Source organism: Adiantum capillus-veneris, chromosome 19 (genome assembly GCF_014529385.1).
Source record: "Adiantum capillus-veneris isolate H3 chromosome 19, ASM1452938v2, whole genome shotgun sequence".
Lineage (NCBI taxonomy): Eukaryota > Viridiplantae > Streptophyta > Polypodiopsida > Polypodiales > Pteridaceae > Adiantum > Adiantum capillus-veneris.
In genome coordinates this window covers 107,498,179-107,519,479 of record NC_140949.1, presented here as the reverse complement: position 1 = coordinate 107,519,479, position 21,301 = coordinate 107,498,179, and the positions used below count along the sequence as shown (strand labels likewise).

General features: G+C 45.3%; 1 protein-coding gene across 4 annotated transcripts in view; it reads right to left on the bottom strand.

Annotated features, from left to right (window-relative positions):
• LOC147434619 (pentatricopeptide repeat-containing protein At3g03580-like) overlaps nt 1–21,301 on the bottom strand; it is a 78,952-nt gene that overhangs the window by 50,645 nt on the left and 7,006 nt on the right. For 2 of the 4 annotated variants that reach the window (XM_086491073.1, XM_086491075.1), the window contains exon 4: nt 10,643–10,722. The exons of 1 other annotated variant lie outside the window; for it this stretch is intronic. In XM_086491073.1, coding sequence (XP_086347199.1) covers nt 10,643–10,722 — 80 coding nt within the window. Of the gene's footprint in view, nt 1–10,637; nt 10,723–21,301 lie in introns of all 4 variants that reach the window. One more of the 4 variants, XM_086491078.1, reaches the window with a different exon arrangement.

Sequence of the window (21,301 nt, the reverse complement as noted above, 5' to 3'; positions counted from 1 at the left end):
ACGGTGTGAGAGGGTCTATTCTTAATGAAGAGATTAGACGCAAGTCTAGTGGGGAAGGTGGCAATTCTGCCTACACTGCAAGAGATAGAAATCAAAAGCGTGATGCGGGCAACAGGACTCAAAATAGAAGAGCGAGCAAGACAAAGGATAAGGATGCCACTTGTTATCAGTGTGGCAGAAAGGGTCACAAGAAACCCAATTGCAGTTATTTCAAAAAAGAGCAGGAAAGAAAGAAGGAAAGGGGAAAAATCAGCAGGTGATTCCTCAAAGGATGCTGAGAATGTAAATGTATCCTCTAGTGTGGTCATTAAGGAGTTGTCAGACGTTGAGGAAATTTGGTTGCGGCTTCATACCCCTCAGATTTGGTGATAGCTAATGCAGAAGACATGCTTATCTCAAAGAAAGATGTCATTGATGTATTGCTTAGTGCTAATGATGGCCTATCTCAGTCTTGGATAGTAGATTCCTGTGCCTCTTTCCATGTGACTCCATCTTTGGAGTGTTTTGCTACATACGCTGCAGGCAATTATGGTAAGGTGTACCTTGGTGATAATTTTGCTTGCAATATTGAGGGAATGGGTTGTCACCAGCCAGTGGCAATTCCATTTTTGTTTATTTTCTCTTTCTTTGGGGAATTTCGTTTGTTTTCTCTTTTGGAAACACCCCTCTGGAAATCTAACTACCCTGCATTGCATAGCCAGTGTGTAACTGTTCAAAGAGAGTCCAAGCCTGAGGGCTAAAGAGCACTAAGGTTGGACAAGGACTATGGTTAGCCAAAGTGGGGTCATTGGCCAGCCAAAGCGGAATCCTTTGCTACATAGGCTACATTTCAGTTCTGGGTGTGGCTGCAATGTACAAAGAGGGTCAGATGACCTAGAAGAATGTAATGGCAAAAACTCCTAAATTTTAGGGACTGCTATTTTTGGACGGCAAAATGTCTTCGCGTCATTACGTGCAATTTGACATGGGGATCATTTTGTTACTCTGTGGCTAAGTCAACAGAGGCTGCAGGTGAGATATTTTTAGACCCGAAGGTCTAAAGAGGGAAAATGCACAAATGAGTGACACTTGGCACTCTGAGGCCAGTTTACTACTTAAAGAGAAGGCAAAAACGTGATTTTCAGCTGTGAGCTCGTTTTTTAGTGCTGTCACAAGTGGGAGAGCTCCAATGGAGTGCTGGATTACCCTCTATGTACAGTGAGGTGCAAGATGTCATGACCTGCACACCTCTCGCTGCTCTCTCTCTTTATGGTTATGCCCCTCTAGTGGGCTCATCAGATTGACCATGTACAATCTTGTGGTTTGATGCTCTATTGCTGAGTCAAGAGCCTCCTTGAACAGGAACAAGAGTAGCTAACTGCTACTCCAAAGCAGGGAAACGAAAGGGTGATAACCTCTCAAGTAAACACACAAAAATCAGCATTGTTTTATTGCTGATTTTGGGCTGTTTTGGGACTGTTTTGTGCTCGGAATCATGCCATAATCAAGGGGCACGTAGTCCAAGGCATTGGGAACAATGTAGGGACAGTTGACAGCTGAAATTAGGTCAAAAACAGGTCCTAACCAGAAAATACAGCTGTCTGAAATTTACTGTTTTGCAGCCATATGGATGCCAAATGCATTGGGAACAGTGCCCAATTGTCAGAGAACACTTCTGGGAAGTGTTGGGGCTCAAAACAAGTGAAAAACCAGAAATTCCAGCGAGCTGTAATTGCTCTTTTTGAGTTGGAATCAGAGGGTTTATGCCAGTGGAAGTGAGTTCCAGCAGGGGAATTGGTTTCGCGCAAGTTTTGGGGCTGTTATGCTGCCGAAATTTGGCCAAATCAAGTGGTATCTAGTTGGATATAGACAAAGGATTCCCAAGACTCTACTTTGTAAATTTACCCTCTCAAAGTATAAATAATACCGAAAGGGGCGCCAATTTTGGGGCCTACAGGTTGTCGACGTCTACTCGGGGCATTCTAGCTTCAGAGCCGTGTGTGTATTCAAGTGTTAATTCCTGTCGCAGGTTTCCTTTGCAAAGTGCTCTGTGTGTGTCTCTAAAGTAAAGAATTTCAGGTCAATTTTGGAGCCGTTGTGCTGCCAAAATTTAGCCAAAACAAGTGTTGTATTGCTGAATACAGATTAGGATTCCCGGAACTCTGATTTTTGCAGGTTTGGGGCTGTTTCGATGCCCTAAATCCTTCCAGATTCAAGGGGCAACTAGCCCAAGGTGCAGGGAACATTGCAGGGGCTACAGGGAGCTGAAAACAGAGAAAACCCAGTCAATAACCAAAAATTACAGAGGCTGGTTATCCTCTGTTTTGGTCAATTAAAGGTGGAATGGGGACAAGGACAGTAGTCTCCTTAGGATTCCCTACTTGCAGACTGTTTTGGGCAGGGTTCTGCGTCTTTATGTTGCCCAAATTCCTCCAAACACGATAGAAACTGTGGGATACAGGTTAAGAACTGCAGGATACAGGTTTAGTGCTATAAGCACTCTTTGTACTTCCTCTTAACTGTAAAAGAATAAAAAAATACCGAAAGGGGCGCCTATTTAGGGGCCAATCTAGTGTCTGACTCGCATACAGATGCATTCTAGAATGCATCTGTATCCCATTCCCCTCTCTTGTCTCATTATAGCACAGGTAGAATAGACGACTAATAATGGGTGAAAGCTAAATCAAGGTTTGAAGTAAAGTCTACCGCCCTTTTTGAAGTTAACAGGCCGGTTACATGCGTGGGTACTATGCGTTTGGCTCTTAACAATGGTCAAGAGCTTGTGTTGAATGTTGTTAGGTTTGTATCAGACATTAAGAAAAGTTTGTTGTTTGTTGGCCAGTTTGATGCACATGGCTATACTACCATCTTTGCTGGGGGTTCATGGAAGTTGCTTAAGGGCTCTATGCTTGTTGCAAAGGGTCTAAAAGAGGTACTTTGTACTATCTTCGATGCAAAGCTTTGCCTTGCAAGTTTCTTGTTGTTGTTGAAGTTGCTTCACATACAGAATTATGGCATAAGAGACTTGGCCATATGAGCCAAAAGGGTATTGATGTGCTTTCTTCATTGAAGAGGGTTGATGTAAAAGGCAAAAACTTGGATTTTTGTAATGATTGTCTTTATGGAAAGCAAAAGAAATCTTCTTATTACTCTGGTGTCTCTCACAAAGCTAATCCTCTTGATCTTATTCACTACGATGTATGCACTATGCCTGTAAAGTCTTTTGGTGATGCATTGTATTTTGTTACATTCATTGATGACTGTACTAGGAAAGGATGGGTGCATTTGTTGAAAAGAAAGAGTGAGACTTTTAATGCTTTTAAGGAGTTTCATGCTTTTGTCACTACTCGAAAGAGTGTTAAGCTTAAATGTCTCAGATCTGATAATGGAGGAGAATATGTATATACTGAATTTCAGCATTTTTCTGATGAAAATGGGATTAAAAGGAAGTTGATAGCCCCTTATAATCCGTCTTCTAATGGTGAGGCTGAGAGGTATAATCGTACTTTATGTGAGAGAGTACGTTGCATGTTGTCCACTGCTAATCTTTTCCAAGAGTTTTGGGGGGAGACATTGAAAACTGCAATTCATATTTGCAATCGCTCTCCTAATAGTACGTTGAAAAATGACATTCGGGAGGAGGTTTGGTCTGGCAAACCTGCCTCTTATGATCATTTGAGAGTATTTGGCTGCGAAGCTTTCATTCATGTACGCAATGACTTGAGAACAAAGCTCGATATGAAGTCCATTAAAGAGACTTCCTAGGTTATGGGGAAGAAGGAGAAATGGGCTGTAGAGTGTGGTTACCACAGTTTAGAAAGGTAATTCGCAACCGAGATGTAGTGTTCAATGAAGCAAAATTGCTTAAGAATGCTATAAAATCTGATGCTGACAAGAAAACAGTCAGATTTCAGCCTTCCATGCCACCCATTGATGTTGAAAAAGAGCCTCATGATGCATTATCGCAAGCTGAAATTGAGAATCAGCCAGTTAACCTTAAGCCAGAAGAGGCAGGACATGATATTGATGCTCCTAATGAGAATGGACAGCCACCTGAGTTGGCTGAAAATGATTTTCAGCAGCATGATACAGCTGGAAATGAGTTGCCTTATGATGTAGAACCGTTGCCTGAGAATGTAGATCATTGGGTCAACTTGTTTGAGAAGGCAACCGCAGAGATTTAATCCCTCTTTGCATCATATAATGTTGACAGATGAGGGTGAACTTCTTACTCATAAAGAGGCCGAATCATGTAAGTCAAGCAGTAAGTGGGAGCTTGCAATGCAAAGAGGAAATGAAATCCTTGTATGCAAATGATACTTGGGATCTTGTGCCATTGCCTAAAGGGAGAAAGGCTCTTCCTAACAAATGGGTGTACAAGATTAAGATTGTGGATGAAAAACCGAAGTACAAAGCAAGATTGGTTGCAAAAAGATATGCACAGAAAGAAGGAATTGATTTTCAAGAAATCTTTTCCCCCGTTGTAAAGCTTACAACTTTACATGTCCTTTTTGCTCTCGTTGTGGTGCTTGATTTGGAATTGAATCAAATGCATGTAAAGATTAAGATTGTGGATGAAAAACCGAAGTACAAAGCAAGATTGGTTGCAAAAAGATATGCACAGAAAGAAGGAATTGATTTTCAAGAAATCTTTTCCCCCGTTGTAAAGCTTACAACTTTACATGTCCTTTTTGCTCTCGTTGTGGTGCTTGATTTGGAATTGAGTCAAATGGATGTAAAGACAGCGTTTTTGCATGGTGACATTGAAGAGGACATATACATGAAACAACCTGAAGGTTTTGTAGTTCCTACACATGAGGAACTAGTATGCAAACTGAAAAGGGCATTGTATGGTTTGAGACAATCATCACGACAGTGTTATAAGAAGTTTGACACTTTTATGCAGTCTCAAGGCTTTAAACGCAACCATGCAGATCATTGTTTGTATACGAAAAGGGATGAAGATAGTAGTCCCATTATACTTGTTCTCTATGTTGATGACATGCTACTTTCCGGAAAACATAAGACTGGTCTTGATGCTCTGAAATGTAAGCTAAATTCAGCATTTGCTATGAAGGCTTTGGGTGATGCAGATCACATTTTGGGCATGCGTATTAAAAGAGATAGAAAGTTGAAATTATTGTTTTTATCTCAAGAAAGGTACATTGCAAAAGTACTTGACAGATTTAATATGGCTGATGCTAAGCCTCTTGGAGTACCTTCAACTCCATACACTAAGCTTAGCAAAGCAGATTGCCCAAAGGATGATGTGGCATTGAAAGCAATAAAGGGAATCCCTTATGCATCAGCTTGTGGTTCTCTTATGTATGCTATGGTTGCCACTCGTCCTGACATTGCTTATGCAATGGGAGTTGTTAGTTGATACATGTCGAATCCTGGCAAAGCGCATTGGGAAGCTATCAAATGCATTCTGAGATATTTTGAAAGGTACACAATCAAAGTGTATTTGTTATGACAAAAGTGACTTAGAGTTGCAAGGATATTGCGATGCAGACATGGCAGGTAACATGGATACCAAGAAATCTACCAGTGGATATGTATTTGCTATTGTTGGTGGTGCAGTCTCTTGGTGTTCTAGGTTGCAGAAAATTATGGCATTGAGTACTACTGAGGCAAAATATATTTCAGCCACAGAGGCTCCAAAGGAAGCCATTTGGTTGGACAGACTTGCAAAAGAACTTGGCATGCCTGCTCATACACCCGTGTTGGGTTGTGATAGCTAGAGTGCTGTCTACTTAGCCAAAAATGCCATGTTTCATGCGCGTACCAAACACATAGATGTGCGGTACCACTTCATAAGTCAAGTATTGGAGGATGGTCTAGTCACCTTGACTAAGATCCATACATAGGATAACCTTGCAGATGTTCTCACCAAGAGTCTGGCTAAGGCTCAACATGAGCATTGCATACAGCTGGTCGGAGTTGGTTAAATTAAAGGTGTCATTTATGCCTTTAAGTGGGAGGTTGTTGGGTTGAAGGCCCTAAATGACCTCTTATTGTACATTTTTCTACTTTGCCCAGGTTCACATTGAACCTCGACACATTTTTTAAAGTCACTTAAAATAAAAGTGGGAAAACCCACACAGCTCATTAAGTGAGTTTTTCCCAAATCGTCCGAGCTCTCTCTCTCTCTCTCTCTCTCTCTCTCTCTCTCTCTCTCTCTCTCTCTCTCTCTCTCTCTCTCTCTCTCTCTCTCTCTCTCTCTGCTTTCGATTGCCAGCGCTAGCTCTCTATGCACTCTTGCCTCCTACTTCTTGCCCCAATCCTGCACTACATAGCGACGCGCACCTATCGGTACCCTCTGCTTCACGCTTTCAAGGAGGGAAGTCTGCTACTCAAAGGACAAGTCCAAGCCAACCAGACAACCCAGATATCGTATTGGAGTCCCTAGGGGAATTCACCTAAAGCCCTCACCTAGCGACCAATCAAGCGTAGGAGCATTGCCAACCCAAAAAGCCACCTTCTTCCTCCAATTGATTAGTGCTCTTGATGCACAACAAAACACCTCAAGAGCCTGCTCACACCTATGCAGATTGGCCTCCTAGCCCTCCAAGTACAAGGCTGAGTCGTCAGCAAACTCAGTGTCAAAGAGCTCGTCTCCCCTAGTAGGGAGCTCTAAACCCCGCAAGCCAACCTATTGTGAAGTCAAAAACCTGCTCATCGCCTCAGTGTAGAACAGAAAGAGGAAGGGGGTAAGAGGGCAACCCTATCTGATTGAATGCGTGAGCATGAAGCGTTTCCTTTCTCCCCCTGCCAAGAGCACCTGACTGTGCGCACACCTGTAGAGAGCTGACACACCTCTGATCCAAGCATCAGAAAACCCCATCCTACGTAGAGTGTCCTCCAGAAAGTCCCAATCAACTTTGTCGTAAGCCTTCTCAAAATCGAGCATGAGTATCACAAGATCCTCTCCTCACGAACGTGCGAGGGCAGACGCCTCCCAAAAGGTGAAAACATTGTCAAGGATACTGCGCTCCTGACAAAGCTTGTTTGAGTCCCATATATAGTGATCTCAGGTAGTGGTTGAATCCTCAAACTCGCAGCCTTTGCTAGAATTTTGGAGGCTGAGTTGAGAATGGTGATGGGTCACCACTGCCGAATCTCATCCAACTTCCAAGGAGCCTCCCTCCTTGGGAATAAGATAGATCAAGCCCTCACTTGACACTCATGCTGTCAAGCATCTCTCAGATGTATAAGATGTACTCATAGGCACTGCAAAGATCTGAACCAAGCAAGTCCCAGTACTCCAAAAAGAAGTTGGGAGTCAAACCATCCTCTCCTGGACAGCTACCTCAGGGGAGGGCTCTGAGGGCCTCATGGAGCTCCTCTAGCTGGAGAGAAAGCTCTAATCCTTGACGCATCTCCTCAATAACAAGGCTAGGGACCTGCGCCCAAACCTTCTATTTGAATGCAACCTGACCCTCTGACTCAGGCTCAGCTGACAACAAAACACGGTAGAAGTCAGTAGCAACTATGCGCATATCCTCGGGCTCTGTAGCAACTCACTCGTATGGTCTCCTCAACTGGCTGACAATGATGTGCGCATGGTGGAGCCCCACCGTCTCAAAGAACTCCCCAATAACTCTGACCCCCACCTAGGTCCACTCAGATGCCTGCCAATGGAAGGTGAACTCAGATGCATGCAGATGGAAGGCGAACTCATGCTCTTGCTCCTTAATGCTAGTCAGCTCCTTTCTAGCTTGTTGTATCCGCTCCTCCAACCAAGGACAGTCTGGGTGGGGTTCCTGCATCCTCTGTAAGGAAACAATGCCCCGTCGGAGACGCTTCTCCTCCCTAGCGGCAGTCAAGCGAGCTGCAGACTCCTGAAGGAAGAAACGACTAAGCTCACCGAGTCCAGAGGCCACTCTACCAGCAAGAGAGTCCAGAGTGTCCAAACTCTCTGTCCACAGAGCTGCAACCCGCTTTCTGAGCTCTGGATCCAACAAGACCCTCTCAGGGATGCGCAACATCGTACTCCCACTAGTCTATCTGTCTGTTACGATGAGAATCACAGGCGCATGGTCAGAAAAGGTGGTCCCTGCCAGAATGCAAACAGATCCACCCATGTCACAACAGTGGTCATTGGCGTAGAAGCCATCTATCCGAGATAGATTCGCTCCTCCTACTCTACGGTCAGAGCGAGAGAAAGACAAGTGTCTAGGGGCCGAACAAAGCGTGCATGGTGCCAAACATCAGAAACTCTCAAGGTCATACATAGACACTCCCAAGCTACCAACTCAGCCCCGTGCACAGTGGCATGGCTACCTCCAATCCTGTCTGAGGGGTCCTCCAACATGTTGAAGTCTCCCCCTACATACACCACTACTCTGCATGTGGCAAGGCCTCTACACTATGTGACCAAACTAAGCTCGTGCACTCGCCGCATTGAGCACATAGATGTTCAGCAAGCCCAAGAGGCAACCTTGAACCTGCATAGTAACCCATTGGGCCCTGCCTGGCACAACAATACCTCTGCCTACAATGGCCTGCTGCCATCAGTCCGCAATAGTCATACATATCCCTCCCTGAATGCCTCCACGCCCAAATGCAGTTGACCAAAATATCACGTAACGACCACGTAAAATCCGACCACATCGTCTAATGCGGCTCTCACAAAGATGATGCTCCTGACTCATAAGAATATTAATCATACCACCCACTAGGCATCTCTGAAGCTCCTGACACAAGCGACCCAGCTGCCGCTGAAACTGGGGTCCATCTAATCCCTGCACATTCCATGAGACGATCCTCACAGAGTCAATGAGAGAAAACCGATGTTGCAACAGCAGCCAACCTCGCTATCTTTGAGGCCGGCTTCGATGGGGAATAATCCGCATCCGAGAAATTCCGAGATAGTCGTGACTGAAAAGACTGTCCAACCCAAGCCCAAGAAGAACGTGTCGTCCAACGAGCTACCTCCTCTGTCCAAAATTCCTCACGTACATATACATAGCATGGTGGACTCTACGTGTCAGCAAAAAAGTGTACCACAATGTGCCTACATCCTGCTGTGTCAGGAGGTGTCAGCGAGAACTTGGCTAACGGCCACAAAGTCTCTACCAAATCTGTCACCCCCAAGTCTCCAATGTGATGAGAGAACTCAAGGACCTAAGCCTGAAGCCAGTTCATCACTAAGTCCAGATTCCACTCAGATTGTTTCCTACCACACATAGGGAAAGAGAACCAGTCGTTGTGTCCAGGGCCTCTAGCTGCACGAAACAATACATGCACTTTGAAGAAAGTTGCCTCAAAGCCTAGTGAAGAGTCACCAAGGAATCTGTGAAGTCGTAGGCGAAGAACTCCCACCGGTGACAGATGTCGAAGCTTGTCATTCCTCAAGCGACTGCGGCAAAAGGCGACGTCTGCACAAGAAGTGGGTTCCACAGGAAACGTTGCTCCTCTCGCCGAGCGGCTCGTGGCAAAAGCATTGCCAAGAGACCGCCTAGCAAACAATGAAGGTCATGTCCCCTAAGCCGGCTGAGGGGTAGGAGTGGGAGAGGATGATGAGCCAAGGGGACTAGAGGGTGAAATGGGAGGGGAAGAGACGGTAACGGGGAAAATGGCGGGAGGTAGAGAAGATGGAAGCGGGAGGAGGGGGGTGGAACAGAGGGAGGAGGGGCTGTCGGTGGCGAAGCTGAGGTGGGGGGACTATTAGTCGTCTAGTCCTGATGTAGGGAATTGAAACGGTTCCCTATGGGTACCTACTGTTGTTGCCTGGTGTAGAATGACCACCAGGGAGGCCGAACTGGCGTGGTGGTCCCTGGCGACGTCGACCACGGACCTGCTACCAGCCCTCCTCTGCCTGGGCACCAAGCTCGAAGGAGAAACCTGCCTGAGCTCCTTAGTCTCTCCCTGCTGTGTCTACCAGCCTTAGGAGGCTAAGTATGGTTTTCTGTCGAACGTCGAGGCCTCCTCTGTGAACAGGGCCTTTGCTAGATGGCCCATCTGTCAACAAATAAAGCACTGATTCAGGAGGCCCGAATACTCCACACTCTAGCGGAGCCAACCACCACTCACCCGAGGTAACAAAACAACCTTAGAGAGGGTGTGAGTGTCTCTGACTAGCCGCGCTCGAGAAGCTGAATGTTGATGATCTTGCCCATCTCTGCTAAAGGCGGGCCTAGAGGAGATCACCCCTCTGCTTGGTCTGGTGCCGAGCATCTTGCAGATAACACAGGTGGCCTGAAGGCGCGCCACCTCTGCCTCTAAGCTCGCTTGCTCGTCGGTGAAAGGACAAGTCGAATGGTAAGTTCCGCGGAGTCGGACGGGGGCTCCCGTCAAGTTGCTCTGTGGCGGAGCAGAATCCTCTATTTGGGTTTGTTGCTACGACGGCGAACGAGAAAGGAGCGAAGGCGAGACAAAACATTGAGGCAATGTCGGAAGGCGACGCCCCTGCCCTAAGAGACCAATAGCCAAGAGGTGAGGAGGCGGGAGAGCAACAGCGAGCTCGTCCTTGTGCTGCCTAGTTTACGCAGTTCAAGACAATTAGATTGGGTCTTCCCGTAAAAAAATACAAAAACGTTTGTCAGAATTTGAAATGGTGTTAAACAATAATCTATTGTCACCGACTAGCTAATTCCAAACTAGCTTTGCAATTACATAAAGATACAAACATATGGAGAACATTAAGAGCATACCTTACTTTGTGGTTGTTCTCTTTTCTAGCATGACAGTCAAGGATGTTCCCTTCTCAGAAGTCCGCGCTATCGTTATGCATGCATCCTCAATGATAAAACAAAACACACGAGTATTTAAGACTTAACAAGCATAAAAAATACAAAAAATATCAAAAGAAAATCCCACTAAGTATGAGAACAAATTTTGGACTAATTATTCCCTCAATTTGTAATTCTCTCTTCAAACATCAAACAAGACTAGAGGAGACTTTTATATACCCATGGTCAATTGTATCCCAAAAACATCATATGAAAAAAAGAAAAAGTTCAAAAAACTGATAAGTACACAAGAAGACTCCAAAGCTAAATGCTTGGGATACTAAATTGATTTCAAATGAGAGCAAAACCACATTCCAAATGTAAGCAAAACCATTGCACTTTGAGCATTATCAGTGTGTCTATATTCTTTCTCTCTCTCTCTCTCTCTCTCTCTCTCTCTCTCTCTCTCTCTCTCTCTCTCTCTCTCTCTCTCTCTCTCTATGCTCTTGTTCTTGGCATAACCTAACCCTAATCTCTGAAAGAAGTACTTCGACATGGGAGTTCCCGAAGGTGAATCTGATTTATGTGTGCTCACTCATGTGATTGTATTGAGTGCAGTTTTGAAAGACGAAATGAGTGCAGCATTTCATCTTGAGATTCTATGGACATGATCGCAATAAGAATTAGTTAATCAGATATCAGTGAGGTCCGGTGTGGATCTAGATATGATTGCTAAACACTTTGCCAAGAATCATGGTCCTAGATTTTGATGCATTCTATGTGATTTGATATGAATGTGATTTGATGTCCAAAAATTGTCGTCTTTGTGCTTGTGTTGTCTATTGCGTCAGTACTCAGTGTCTACTGAACTGGGTTATGGCCTATGTCTAATTTTGCAGGCGTAATCGAGGGCGATGAGAATTCTTTCAAGAGGGGGGTATGTCACAACATGATGACCTGGCATGACCATCTAGCAGAGAAATGGCCAAGTGGACAAGAAAAATTGAATGGACTAACTTGAAGAACTTATGAAGCACCGGCCGTGGTAGACCGAAACCCTAAAAGACAGAAGCTTGAACCCTGAAAGGGATATCCGTAAAATGCGTTGACATGCTGACGTGTCAGATTGTACGGATGCTGACGTGGCAGGGCCGTACAGAATTTCCGCAATTTGCGATGCACGTGCCACTTGGCAAGATGTACGAGTTTTCGCAAATTACGTTGGCTGCTTTTGGGGATCTCCAACGAGAGAGAGAGAGAGAGAGAGAGAGAGGGAGAGAAACACAAACGCTACAGATGGGGAAGAGGGGGCGATTAGCCCCCCATGAATACCAAAGCAGAAGACCCGTACAATGTCAAATGATGATATGAAATGGGACCCCCCTGGCCTCATATATATGAGTGCCCAAGGGAGTCTATACTGGGCGGGCGGCCGCCCCAAACGTGGGCGGCCGAACAAAAGTGCAGCCTATATGCATATGCTATGGGTGGCCAGCCCGGAGGCACACTAGCCGTATATGCATGCCCTAGACCTAGGTGAAGCAGCAGAGTGGTGTAAATCTAACAGCTTTTGGGTGAAAGTGCTTTTGAACTTATTGCTTTTGGGGCTCTGCTTTTGGGCATCCCATGTACTGTTTATAAGAGCCCTTGGGGCCTCACTCTACAGAGCATCTGGATGCAAAGGCTGAGAACAGAGGTCCCTCAGGGGTTGTACTTTGCAATGATTAATGATAAAGAGATACCGAAAGGGACGCCAGACTTTGGGGCCAATACCTCTAGGCACGCAACTATGCCGGGCCGTGTCCATCTCTCTCTCTCTGTATTGAAGTTCAATGATTTTGAAGTTTTTGTTCGTGTGTTGCTATTGATTTCTCGCTTGGAGTGTAGAAGCCTATTACAATCGCGATCAAACATTCCAACAAGCTAGAACCACATATCGTTGGTAGTCTTCAAAGTCTGAATAGATGGAGAAATCTCCTTTGTAAGAGATTCCACAATGGCCGACATTGCCTTCGCATTACAAGCATCCCAATGGACGTGATTTTTGATACTCGTCATCTTGAAGGCAAGTGTACTTGTTGTTGGGATCCCTCATAGGACGGGGCTCCAAGCCGTCAACTATGTCTCATAAGCCTTTCTACGAGAACCAGAGTTGCATAATCAAGTTCCAATGGACGTAGTTATCGCCGTTCAATTTGTCATTGGCACTCGAGCAAGGGGGTGCCATACTCCAAGACTTTTCATGTAATTGCTTTTGGATAGGCCAACGGCCTTTATAAGTGTTCCGAGGGCCTGACTCTTGGCAGATTGGCTTGGGAGCATCGCCAAAGAGAGGACCCTCGAGTTAAAGTTATGGCATCTCTCTCTCTCTCTCTCTCTCTCTCTCTCTCTCTCTCTCTCTCTCTCTCTCTCTCTCTCTTGCATACTCTCCTTGATCTCTACGCTTCCGCATCGTTGACTATGACATGGTATCAAAGCCTTGGGGTTGAGAAAAGCCGCCCTGAAGAGTTTTCTATCTCATCGTCGCTAGCGCCATCATCCCCCACTACCCTTTGCCGGCATCGCCCCTAGCCTCCTCCCCTCCCTACGGCTTGTGTTTTGTATGTGTTGTCCATTGGTTTTTCGGTTGCCCCCTCCCCTTGCGTGCTCGTAGAAGCCTCCATCGCCTAGCGTTTTAAAACGTTGTTGACTTGCTGCTCCGAGACCCTCCCATCGCTAGCATTTTACAACGCTTCATGTGGCGGCACCCCTCCTCCCGCATGTGTTTTGAGACTTGCTGGCGTCCAAGCCTTGGCAACAGCACCGGAAACCCCCCTCCCGTCCACGTTTTAAAAGGCCGCCTGGCGTCCAAGTTTTTGTAATGACATACACTCCTCAGCCTCCCCCCCCCCCAACCCTTGGTTGATCCAACATTTTAAAACGGTGGGGTCCACCTTTGGGTGGGTTGTTCAGGGCCGCAGAGAGGGAGGATAGTCGACCAAAAATTGACAGCCAAAATTTACGAAGGGGCCGTGCCGAGCTTTGAGCAGTGAATTCGAGGCAAGGAGATTAGAGCTTAAGAGGGGGACGGAAAAGTACTTTTTGAGGAGCAGTTTGGGAGAAGCAAAGCTTGGAGCCCATTTTGTGTGGAGCCCTGTGTGTAGAGTGTGTGGAGCGGCTTGGAGATTGTGCGGCTACCCCTTGCAAGTTCAAAAACATCAGACCCCAAAAGCAAGCACCCAGAAGGCTTGTCTATACATGCTACCATGTCAACCTGCTCCTCCAAATCGCGGGCAAGTCTGTATGGCATGCCACATCATCAGCTCTACGCAATTTTGAGCCTTGCTTTAATTTTTGGCCCCTCGGCGGGGTTTTGCAAGTTGGGAGGATTAGCTTTTCAGGCCTAACCCTCTTTCAGCCACTCGGCCGAAACCTATAAGTTGGATCAGCTTCTTCTGCTTCTTGCTCCTCAACCAGGATCTGTGCTTTAGGCCATGCCACATCATTTGATTACAGAGCTCTCAATAAAATCACCATCAAGAACAGATTTCCGATTCCAAGGATCGATGATATTCTTGACCGACTTCACGGATCCTTTTGTTTCAGAAGGATTAATTTGAAAAGAGGATATCATCATATCCGAATCGCATCGGGAGATGTCTACAAGACAGCCTTTCACATGAGCTTCGATATGTATGAATTTTTCGTGATGCCTTTTGGCCTTACCAATGCTCCGACGACTTTCAACCGAATGATGGATAGGATTTTCAGAGAGTATAGATCATTTGTTGCCAATTTCTTTGATGACATTATAGTCTTCTCCAAGGATGAAGCAGAACATAGACACCATCTGCTACAGGTCTTTCAGGCATTGCGAGATCATGAGTTAGTTATCAATGCCAAAACGAGTGAATTTTTCTTGCCGGAGATACACTTCTTGGGACACATCGTCTCAGTAGCAGGAGTACATATGGACCCGGCCAAGATTGAGTACGCCGATTTGAAGAATGTTCGTGAACTTAGAAGCTTCCTAGGTTTGTGTTCTTACTACCGGCGGTTCATACGAAAGTTTGCAGAGGTAGCTTCCCCTTTGCACATTCAGACACAGAAAGGAGTCCCTTTCTCATGGGGACCCACAGAGGTGATTGCCTTTCAGACATTGAAAGAGAAATTGACTACTGGACCAATATTGACTTTGCCGGATTATATTCTGATGCTTGTGGCCGTAGTCTAGGAGCGGTCTTAATGCAAGAAGGCCATGTGATTGCCTATGAAAGCCGATTGTTTTCAAGGCCAGAATTGACAGCACAGATTTATGAGAAAGAGTTTTTGGCAGTGATCCATGCTCTTACTCAGTGGCGACATTACCTACTCAGAGCCGATTTCATAGTCTTTACTGATCATCAGAGTTTACGCTACTTCTTGTCACAGAAGCAGCTTTCGGAAAAGCAGATGCGGTGGGCTTCACAGTTTCACTTCCACATTGTCCATGTTCAAGGACAGAAGAACTTGGTGGCAAATGCTTTGTCTCGGGAGCCGCTAGTCTTGGCTATTTCCACGATTCATCATAGGAGCTTTGAGGACATGGTTGATCAGTACGCCACAGATCCGGATTTTTCGGATGTATTCACTCGAATACAGAATAGGGAGGTAGTAGCGGGATATCCATACAGGGTGCCTACTTGATGAAGAAAACTATGTTGTGCGTTACACAGCCGCAAAGGGAAAAGATTTTGACAGAGTGCCATTGTCCACCTTTTACGGGTCACCGCGGCATCGACACCACCTTGAAAGATGTGGCCGACTTTGTACGCAGTTGCTTGGTATGCCAAAAGGTCAAGTTTGACAGGCATAAAGCATAGGGATTGTTACAACCTTTACCCATTCCCACCCGCCCCTGGGTAAGTATTGCTATGGATTTTATTTTTGATCTCTCGAAGACACAGAGTGGGCATGATGGCATTTGGACTGTCATCGACAGACTTAGCAAGCAAGCTCACTTCATTCCAATTAAGAAAACAGTCAGGCCGGATCATTTAGCGCGACTGTTCATTGCTCATATTTTCAGATTACATGGCATGCCTCAGACAATAGTCTTTGACAGAGATCCCCAATTCACGAGTTTGTTTTGGAAGGCTATTTGAGAGAACATTGGTACACGGTTGCAGTTCTCGTCATCATTCCACTCGCAGACCAATAGGCAATCTGAGATTGCAAATTCAGTTGTATTGGATTTATTGAAGTCTTACATTTCTGATCAGAAGACTCGATGGGAAATAAAATTATCCTTGGTGGAATTTGCCTACAATAACACGATCCATTCTTCGACGGGGAAGGCGCCATTTGAGATCATTGAAGGTGCTCCGAAGGTTCCACCCTTCCTTAGCACGAAAGATAAGATTTGTGAAGCCGACCAATACACGAGGGACTTGGACACTGCATTTGCCAAGGTTCGGGAGGCTTTAGCGAAATCTCAGGAACGACACAAGAAGGCAGCAGATCGACACAATCGTGATTTGAAATTAAAGGAAGACGATTTCGGATTGGGTGCTCTTACGTTTTGAGAAGGCACGCCTGAGAAAGAAAAAGGGAAAGGAGCGGCTTTTTCCAAGCTTAGCATGAGGTACTATGGCCCTTTCCGGATAAAAGAAAAGATAAATGATGTCTCCTTTAGACAAAAGTTGTCCCATACTTGGGAGATTCACAATGCTTTTCATGTGAGTCTATTGAAGCCTTTTAAAGGCGATGTGCCAGATGATGGGGAGCAAGATGAGCAACCCGAAGTGGAGGAAAGCGAGGAGATACTCGTTCCAGAACAGATTTTGGCACACAAGGACAGAAAGATAAAAGGTAAAGTGAGAACTATCCTGCATTCGATGCGAAGTTGATGGAGGAGGAGGACCTAGCAATACTCCTCAGATTTTGGAACTTTACCTTGAAGCATTCGGTTTAGCATAGTCTACTCCAATAGAACCCCAATTTCAGCATGGGTGAATCTAGTGCAGCGGGTTTGCACAAGAGGGGAGTCACTCCGCTCCTTTGTCAACGGATTACCCCGATTTTGAATAGTCACTGATGTTCCCTTTCGGTTTCAAGGATACTCATGGGCTGAGTAGTATTCTGTTGTATGACTTTATGAAAGGAAATGATTGATTTGTACTTGACTTTTGAGTGCAGCAACTGAAAGACGAAATGATTGCAGTATTTCAGTCTCATAAATCTCTATAGACATGATTGCAATAAGGATTAGTTAATCGGGCATCCGTGAGGTCCGGAATGAATCTAGATGCAATTAATCATGGTCTAAGATTTGGAATGAATTTGAATGTGATTTGTCATGTGATGTCCTCTGATGTCAAGTGATGTCCTGTGATGTCCGGTGATGTGACTGTCGATTTGTACAAGTGCTAGATGTGTTGTGTCTAGTGCGTCGGTACTAACAATCAGTGTCTACTAAGATAGTTTATCACTGTTTATGGCCTCTGTCTATTTTGCAGGCGTAATAAAGGGCGATTACCATTCTTTCAAGAGGGGAGTATGTCACAAACTGGTGACGTGACAGGCCCTCAGACACATGAAGTCGCAACAGCCCGTAAAAGGCGCCGACAGGCTGACACGTGGCAGACTGTACGGACCCCCGCAAATTGCGTTGACTGTTGACGTGGCAGTTTTCCGTAAAACACGCTGACTTGCTGATGTGGCAGTCCGTACGGATCTCCGCAAATTACGTTGGCCAGCTTTTGGGCATAATGCTTTTGAGTTCAAGCTTTTGAGTTTGAGATTTTGAGGCTCTGCTTTTGGGCATCCCTTGTAACAATAAATTAGTATGTGGGGGCCTCATTACTCAGAGCATCTGGACGCAAAGTCTGAGTGTGAGTTCCCGCAGACTCCCTTCTACTTTGCACACAGATTAATATAAAAAGAAATACCGAAAGGGGCGCGAGTCTTTGGGGCCAACACCTCTTGGCATGGAACCACGCCGGGCCATGTCGTCTTTTGTGAACTGTTTTAAAGTGAATCTTTGTTGTGTCGCGGTAGAATCTAGACTTGGGGTGTCCAAGTTTGTTACAAAAGCACAGCCACTTTGTCATCTTCTGGTACTTCGCATTGGATGTAAGTGAGTTGCGTGACAATGCTCTTAAGCCTATTTACTAGGCTAGCAATGTCTTCACCTTCAACCATATTGAGCTTGTAAAGTTGTCTTTGAGACTAACCTTACTTCTATTAGCTCTGGTTCCAAAATTACTTTCTAGGACATGCCAAGCTTCATGTGCATGCTTATATTCGTCTATGAAATGCACATAGTTGTCATGCAAGGAGGTAATGATAATTCCTAATGCTTGTTCGTCTTTGGCCAAATTCTATGCACTTGCTATGAGTGTAGATGCCCTAGTATGCACTCCATCAGTTTCGGCTTGCTGCTCTAAGGCTGTGCTGATATCAGACCATAAGTATTTTTTCATGAGGTATCCCCTTAACTTTGTTTGCCAGGTGTGAAACCCTTCCCCGTTGTACTTTTCTATTCTCCTCTCCCATTGTGCTAATAGAGGGGTCTTAGCTTAGGAGACTCTCCTAGCCATTGTCTGCCTCTTTACAGGTGCACAAAAAATTTGAAATTTATTTGAGGTGGTTGTGCTTGGTTGGATTCATTTCATTGCAAGTTGAGAGAGAGAGAGAGAGAGAGAGAGAGAGAGAGAGAGAGAGAATTTTCTTTTTTTGTGAAGCTCCTCTTCACCGGGGTGAAGCCCTTCTTCACAAAGAAGTAATGCTCCTCTGCTTTGCTTTGATGTTTAGCCCAGCCAACGTGGAGTCCAAAGCTTTGGATAGGTTTGATGATCTCCTTTTGAATGCTTGTTATGCTCCCATTTTTAAGCCTTGAAGGTAATCCCTCTGCTTGAAGCTTCTTCAAATGCCTTTGAGTGCTTTGGTTTGACAGATTTAATGTGCTTCTGGCTCTTCGATCTTGAAGTCCAAGCTCTGCTTTGAATAGTCTTTGAAGGAGTTCTTGATCAATCGGATAAAGGGCTTTTTTTGGGTCGGGGGGGGGGGGGGGGGGGGGGGGGGGAAGATCCGCGTGGGAAAACCAGCTTGCCAAGGTAGTGCGGACAAGGGGCCGGGCAGACGGACAGGTTCTCGGGCAAGGCGTCGAACGGTCGGAGAAGCCTTTCGATCTGTTGCGGTCGGTCGGACCCGACGGAGCTTTTGAGTCGATTTTTGGGCGCACTTTGAAATCAGTCCAGGGCGCCCACCTCCTTTATGACCAAAGTCAAAGAATTGCCCTTTTTAGGCAATGTTCCCACCGTAGTAGAACCACCCCTTGTCCCTTTTAGCATTGACTTGAGAATTTTAGCGCATGGCATTAAATGCTTTTAAGCGCGCACACACACATACACTTTTGAGTTTCAAAACTGCAGGGATTACACACACTGAGAATGCACTTAATGAAGCAAAAATTGATCAAATGATTTAGTGCATTAACGGAGCCGAATTTGAGCAAGGAGATAGTCGATAGAAAGCTCTTGAGACAGGCTCAATTGCAAATGCTAATTTTGCTAAAATAAGGAGCAGCTTTGAATGCAAAATGCAAGTTCCTAATGGCAAATTAATCAACTCTGACGCTAATTAAGCTTCCATTTAGCCAGTGAGTAGTGGCCAAGAGTTTTTTAACTCAAGAACATGCTCATGCTAGCCAATGGAATACCGATTAGGCATGCGGTATGCAATGGAAGAGCAAACCTAATGGATCTAGTTAATGATGATTAAGGAATGCTAATTGTACAAACACGCAAATGCATAATAGCAAACCTAGCTAGCATACCAGTGGCTCTGATACCACTTGATGGGAATGGGATCGTGCTAGCTAGGGTTGATGAAAAAGAAACATAGTGCAAGTGTGTGTGTGTGTGTGTAAGCAAGATTATCACTCAAGTGAATTAGGTTCCAAGATAGATTAGCTTGGACTCATAAACACAATCTTGAGTATTGACTTAGCTTAGCACAGGCTCACCATAGACAAGCATGTAGTGCAAACTTGAACTGTATTGTTTATTCATAAAAGTGAGCTTTAAGTAGCTCTACACCTTGACTCCATTACATGTGGAATAATTTCCCCTCTTCCCTCCTTCAGTTAGACTCTAGGACAAAACCCACACTTTACATTCTCATTGGTCAAAGTCGCTTTCTTGGCCCGATAGTCGACCATGGCGTTGTTCCTGTGGTACCAAGGGATTTCTAGGAGGACGTCACACCCTTCCAAAGGCATGATGTAAAAGTCCTCGTGACCTAAATACCCCTAACAATGCAAACACAGTTTGCCAATGACAAGTGTAATGGCTACATCCCGTCCGGGTGCCGCTAGAACTGCCTCCGTCGGTGGCCCCATCTTGTCGGGCGTAATCTCGAGTCGAGCCGCCAATTCAGGTGAAATGAAGTTGGCCTTGGCTCCTCCATCAAAGAAAATGAGGGCTTCCTAATCTTTTACTTTGCCCCATGCGCGGCAAAGTTCCGTACTTTCGTCCATCTGACTTGGGTCGGTTCCCATGCAATCCGGTACCAATCCTGCTTTCATCTTGCCTTTTCTACCAGGTTCTTTCGCTGCTCTAGAACTCTCGCACCTTTCTTCAGTTTTGTCGTCGTTGTGCCTTTTTGGGGCACGTTGCGGAGATGTGCCCTTGTTCCCTGCAACCAAAACACTTCCCCTCTTTAAAATAGTCGGCTCTCTGTTCCCAATCACTCGGGGCCGTGCATCCTTCTTTTTCTGGGAGTTCTTCTTTCTATTGTCGTTTGTCGAGTTCTGTCCCATGTGTCAAAACTTCATCAGTGGGGTAGGTCAAGTTACCCAAAAGTATCGGAAATCCCCGCTTAGCATGTTTCATAAGTTGTTGTATGGACTCCGACTTTCCCTCAAAGCAGTAATCTCGGATCTCTTTAGGGAGTCCGCAGCAAAACCGCTCAATCTATTCTTTGAAAGTGACCTTCTTAAACAAAGAGGTCGGTAGAAAAGAATCCCAAAATCTTTCACAATATGCGTCCAAAGTATCACCCTTGGTCATCCGAACATGGTTCCAAGCGGCTCTCACATCTCGTTCGTACTCCTAGGTCAACCAAGAAGAAATAAAGAGCCGTTTGAACTTCAACCACTTGGTCGGGGCTTCTCTCCTCAGAAGAAGAGTGGACCACCATGTTCGTGCATTTCCCTTCAAAAACGATGCTACCCTCCTGATCTTGGAGTGCTCTAAGTAGTGTCCTCAAGAGAAGGCTTTATCAAATTGCTGAATGAAAGCCAAAGCCTTCGGAGCATCTTGGAAAAGGATTCAAATTTCACTGACTGTCCACCCTCTTTAAATTCCTTTGTCTTTTTGTTCTTGTCTTCGAGGAAATCATACTAGTTGGCTCTGTAAAAGTGTTTCTTCTTTGCATAAAACATGTGATCGTCAGAGTCCAAACTGTCATAGGATTACTCCTTCGTAGAATTGTCAAAAACTGGTTGGAATCTGATCTTCTTTGGCTTTTTCTTGTTCTTTCCAAAACTTTGTTTCTTGCTTCGCTTCTTGCCCTTTCTGTCCTCCTCCCTCGAGTCGGAAGAGGAAGAGCTAGAAGAATTGTCGCAAGAAGAGGAAGAAGAACTGGGTAGTCCTTCAAAACGCACATGCTTCTTCTGTTTCGTG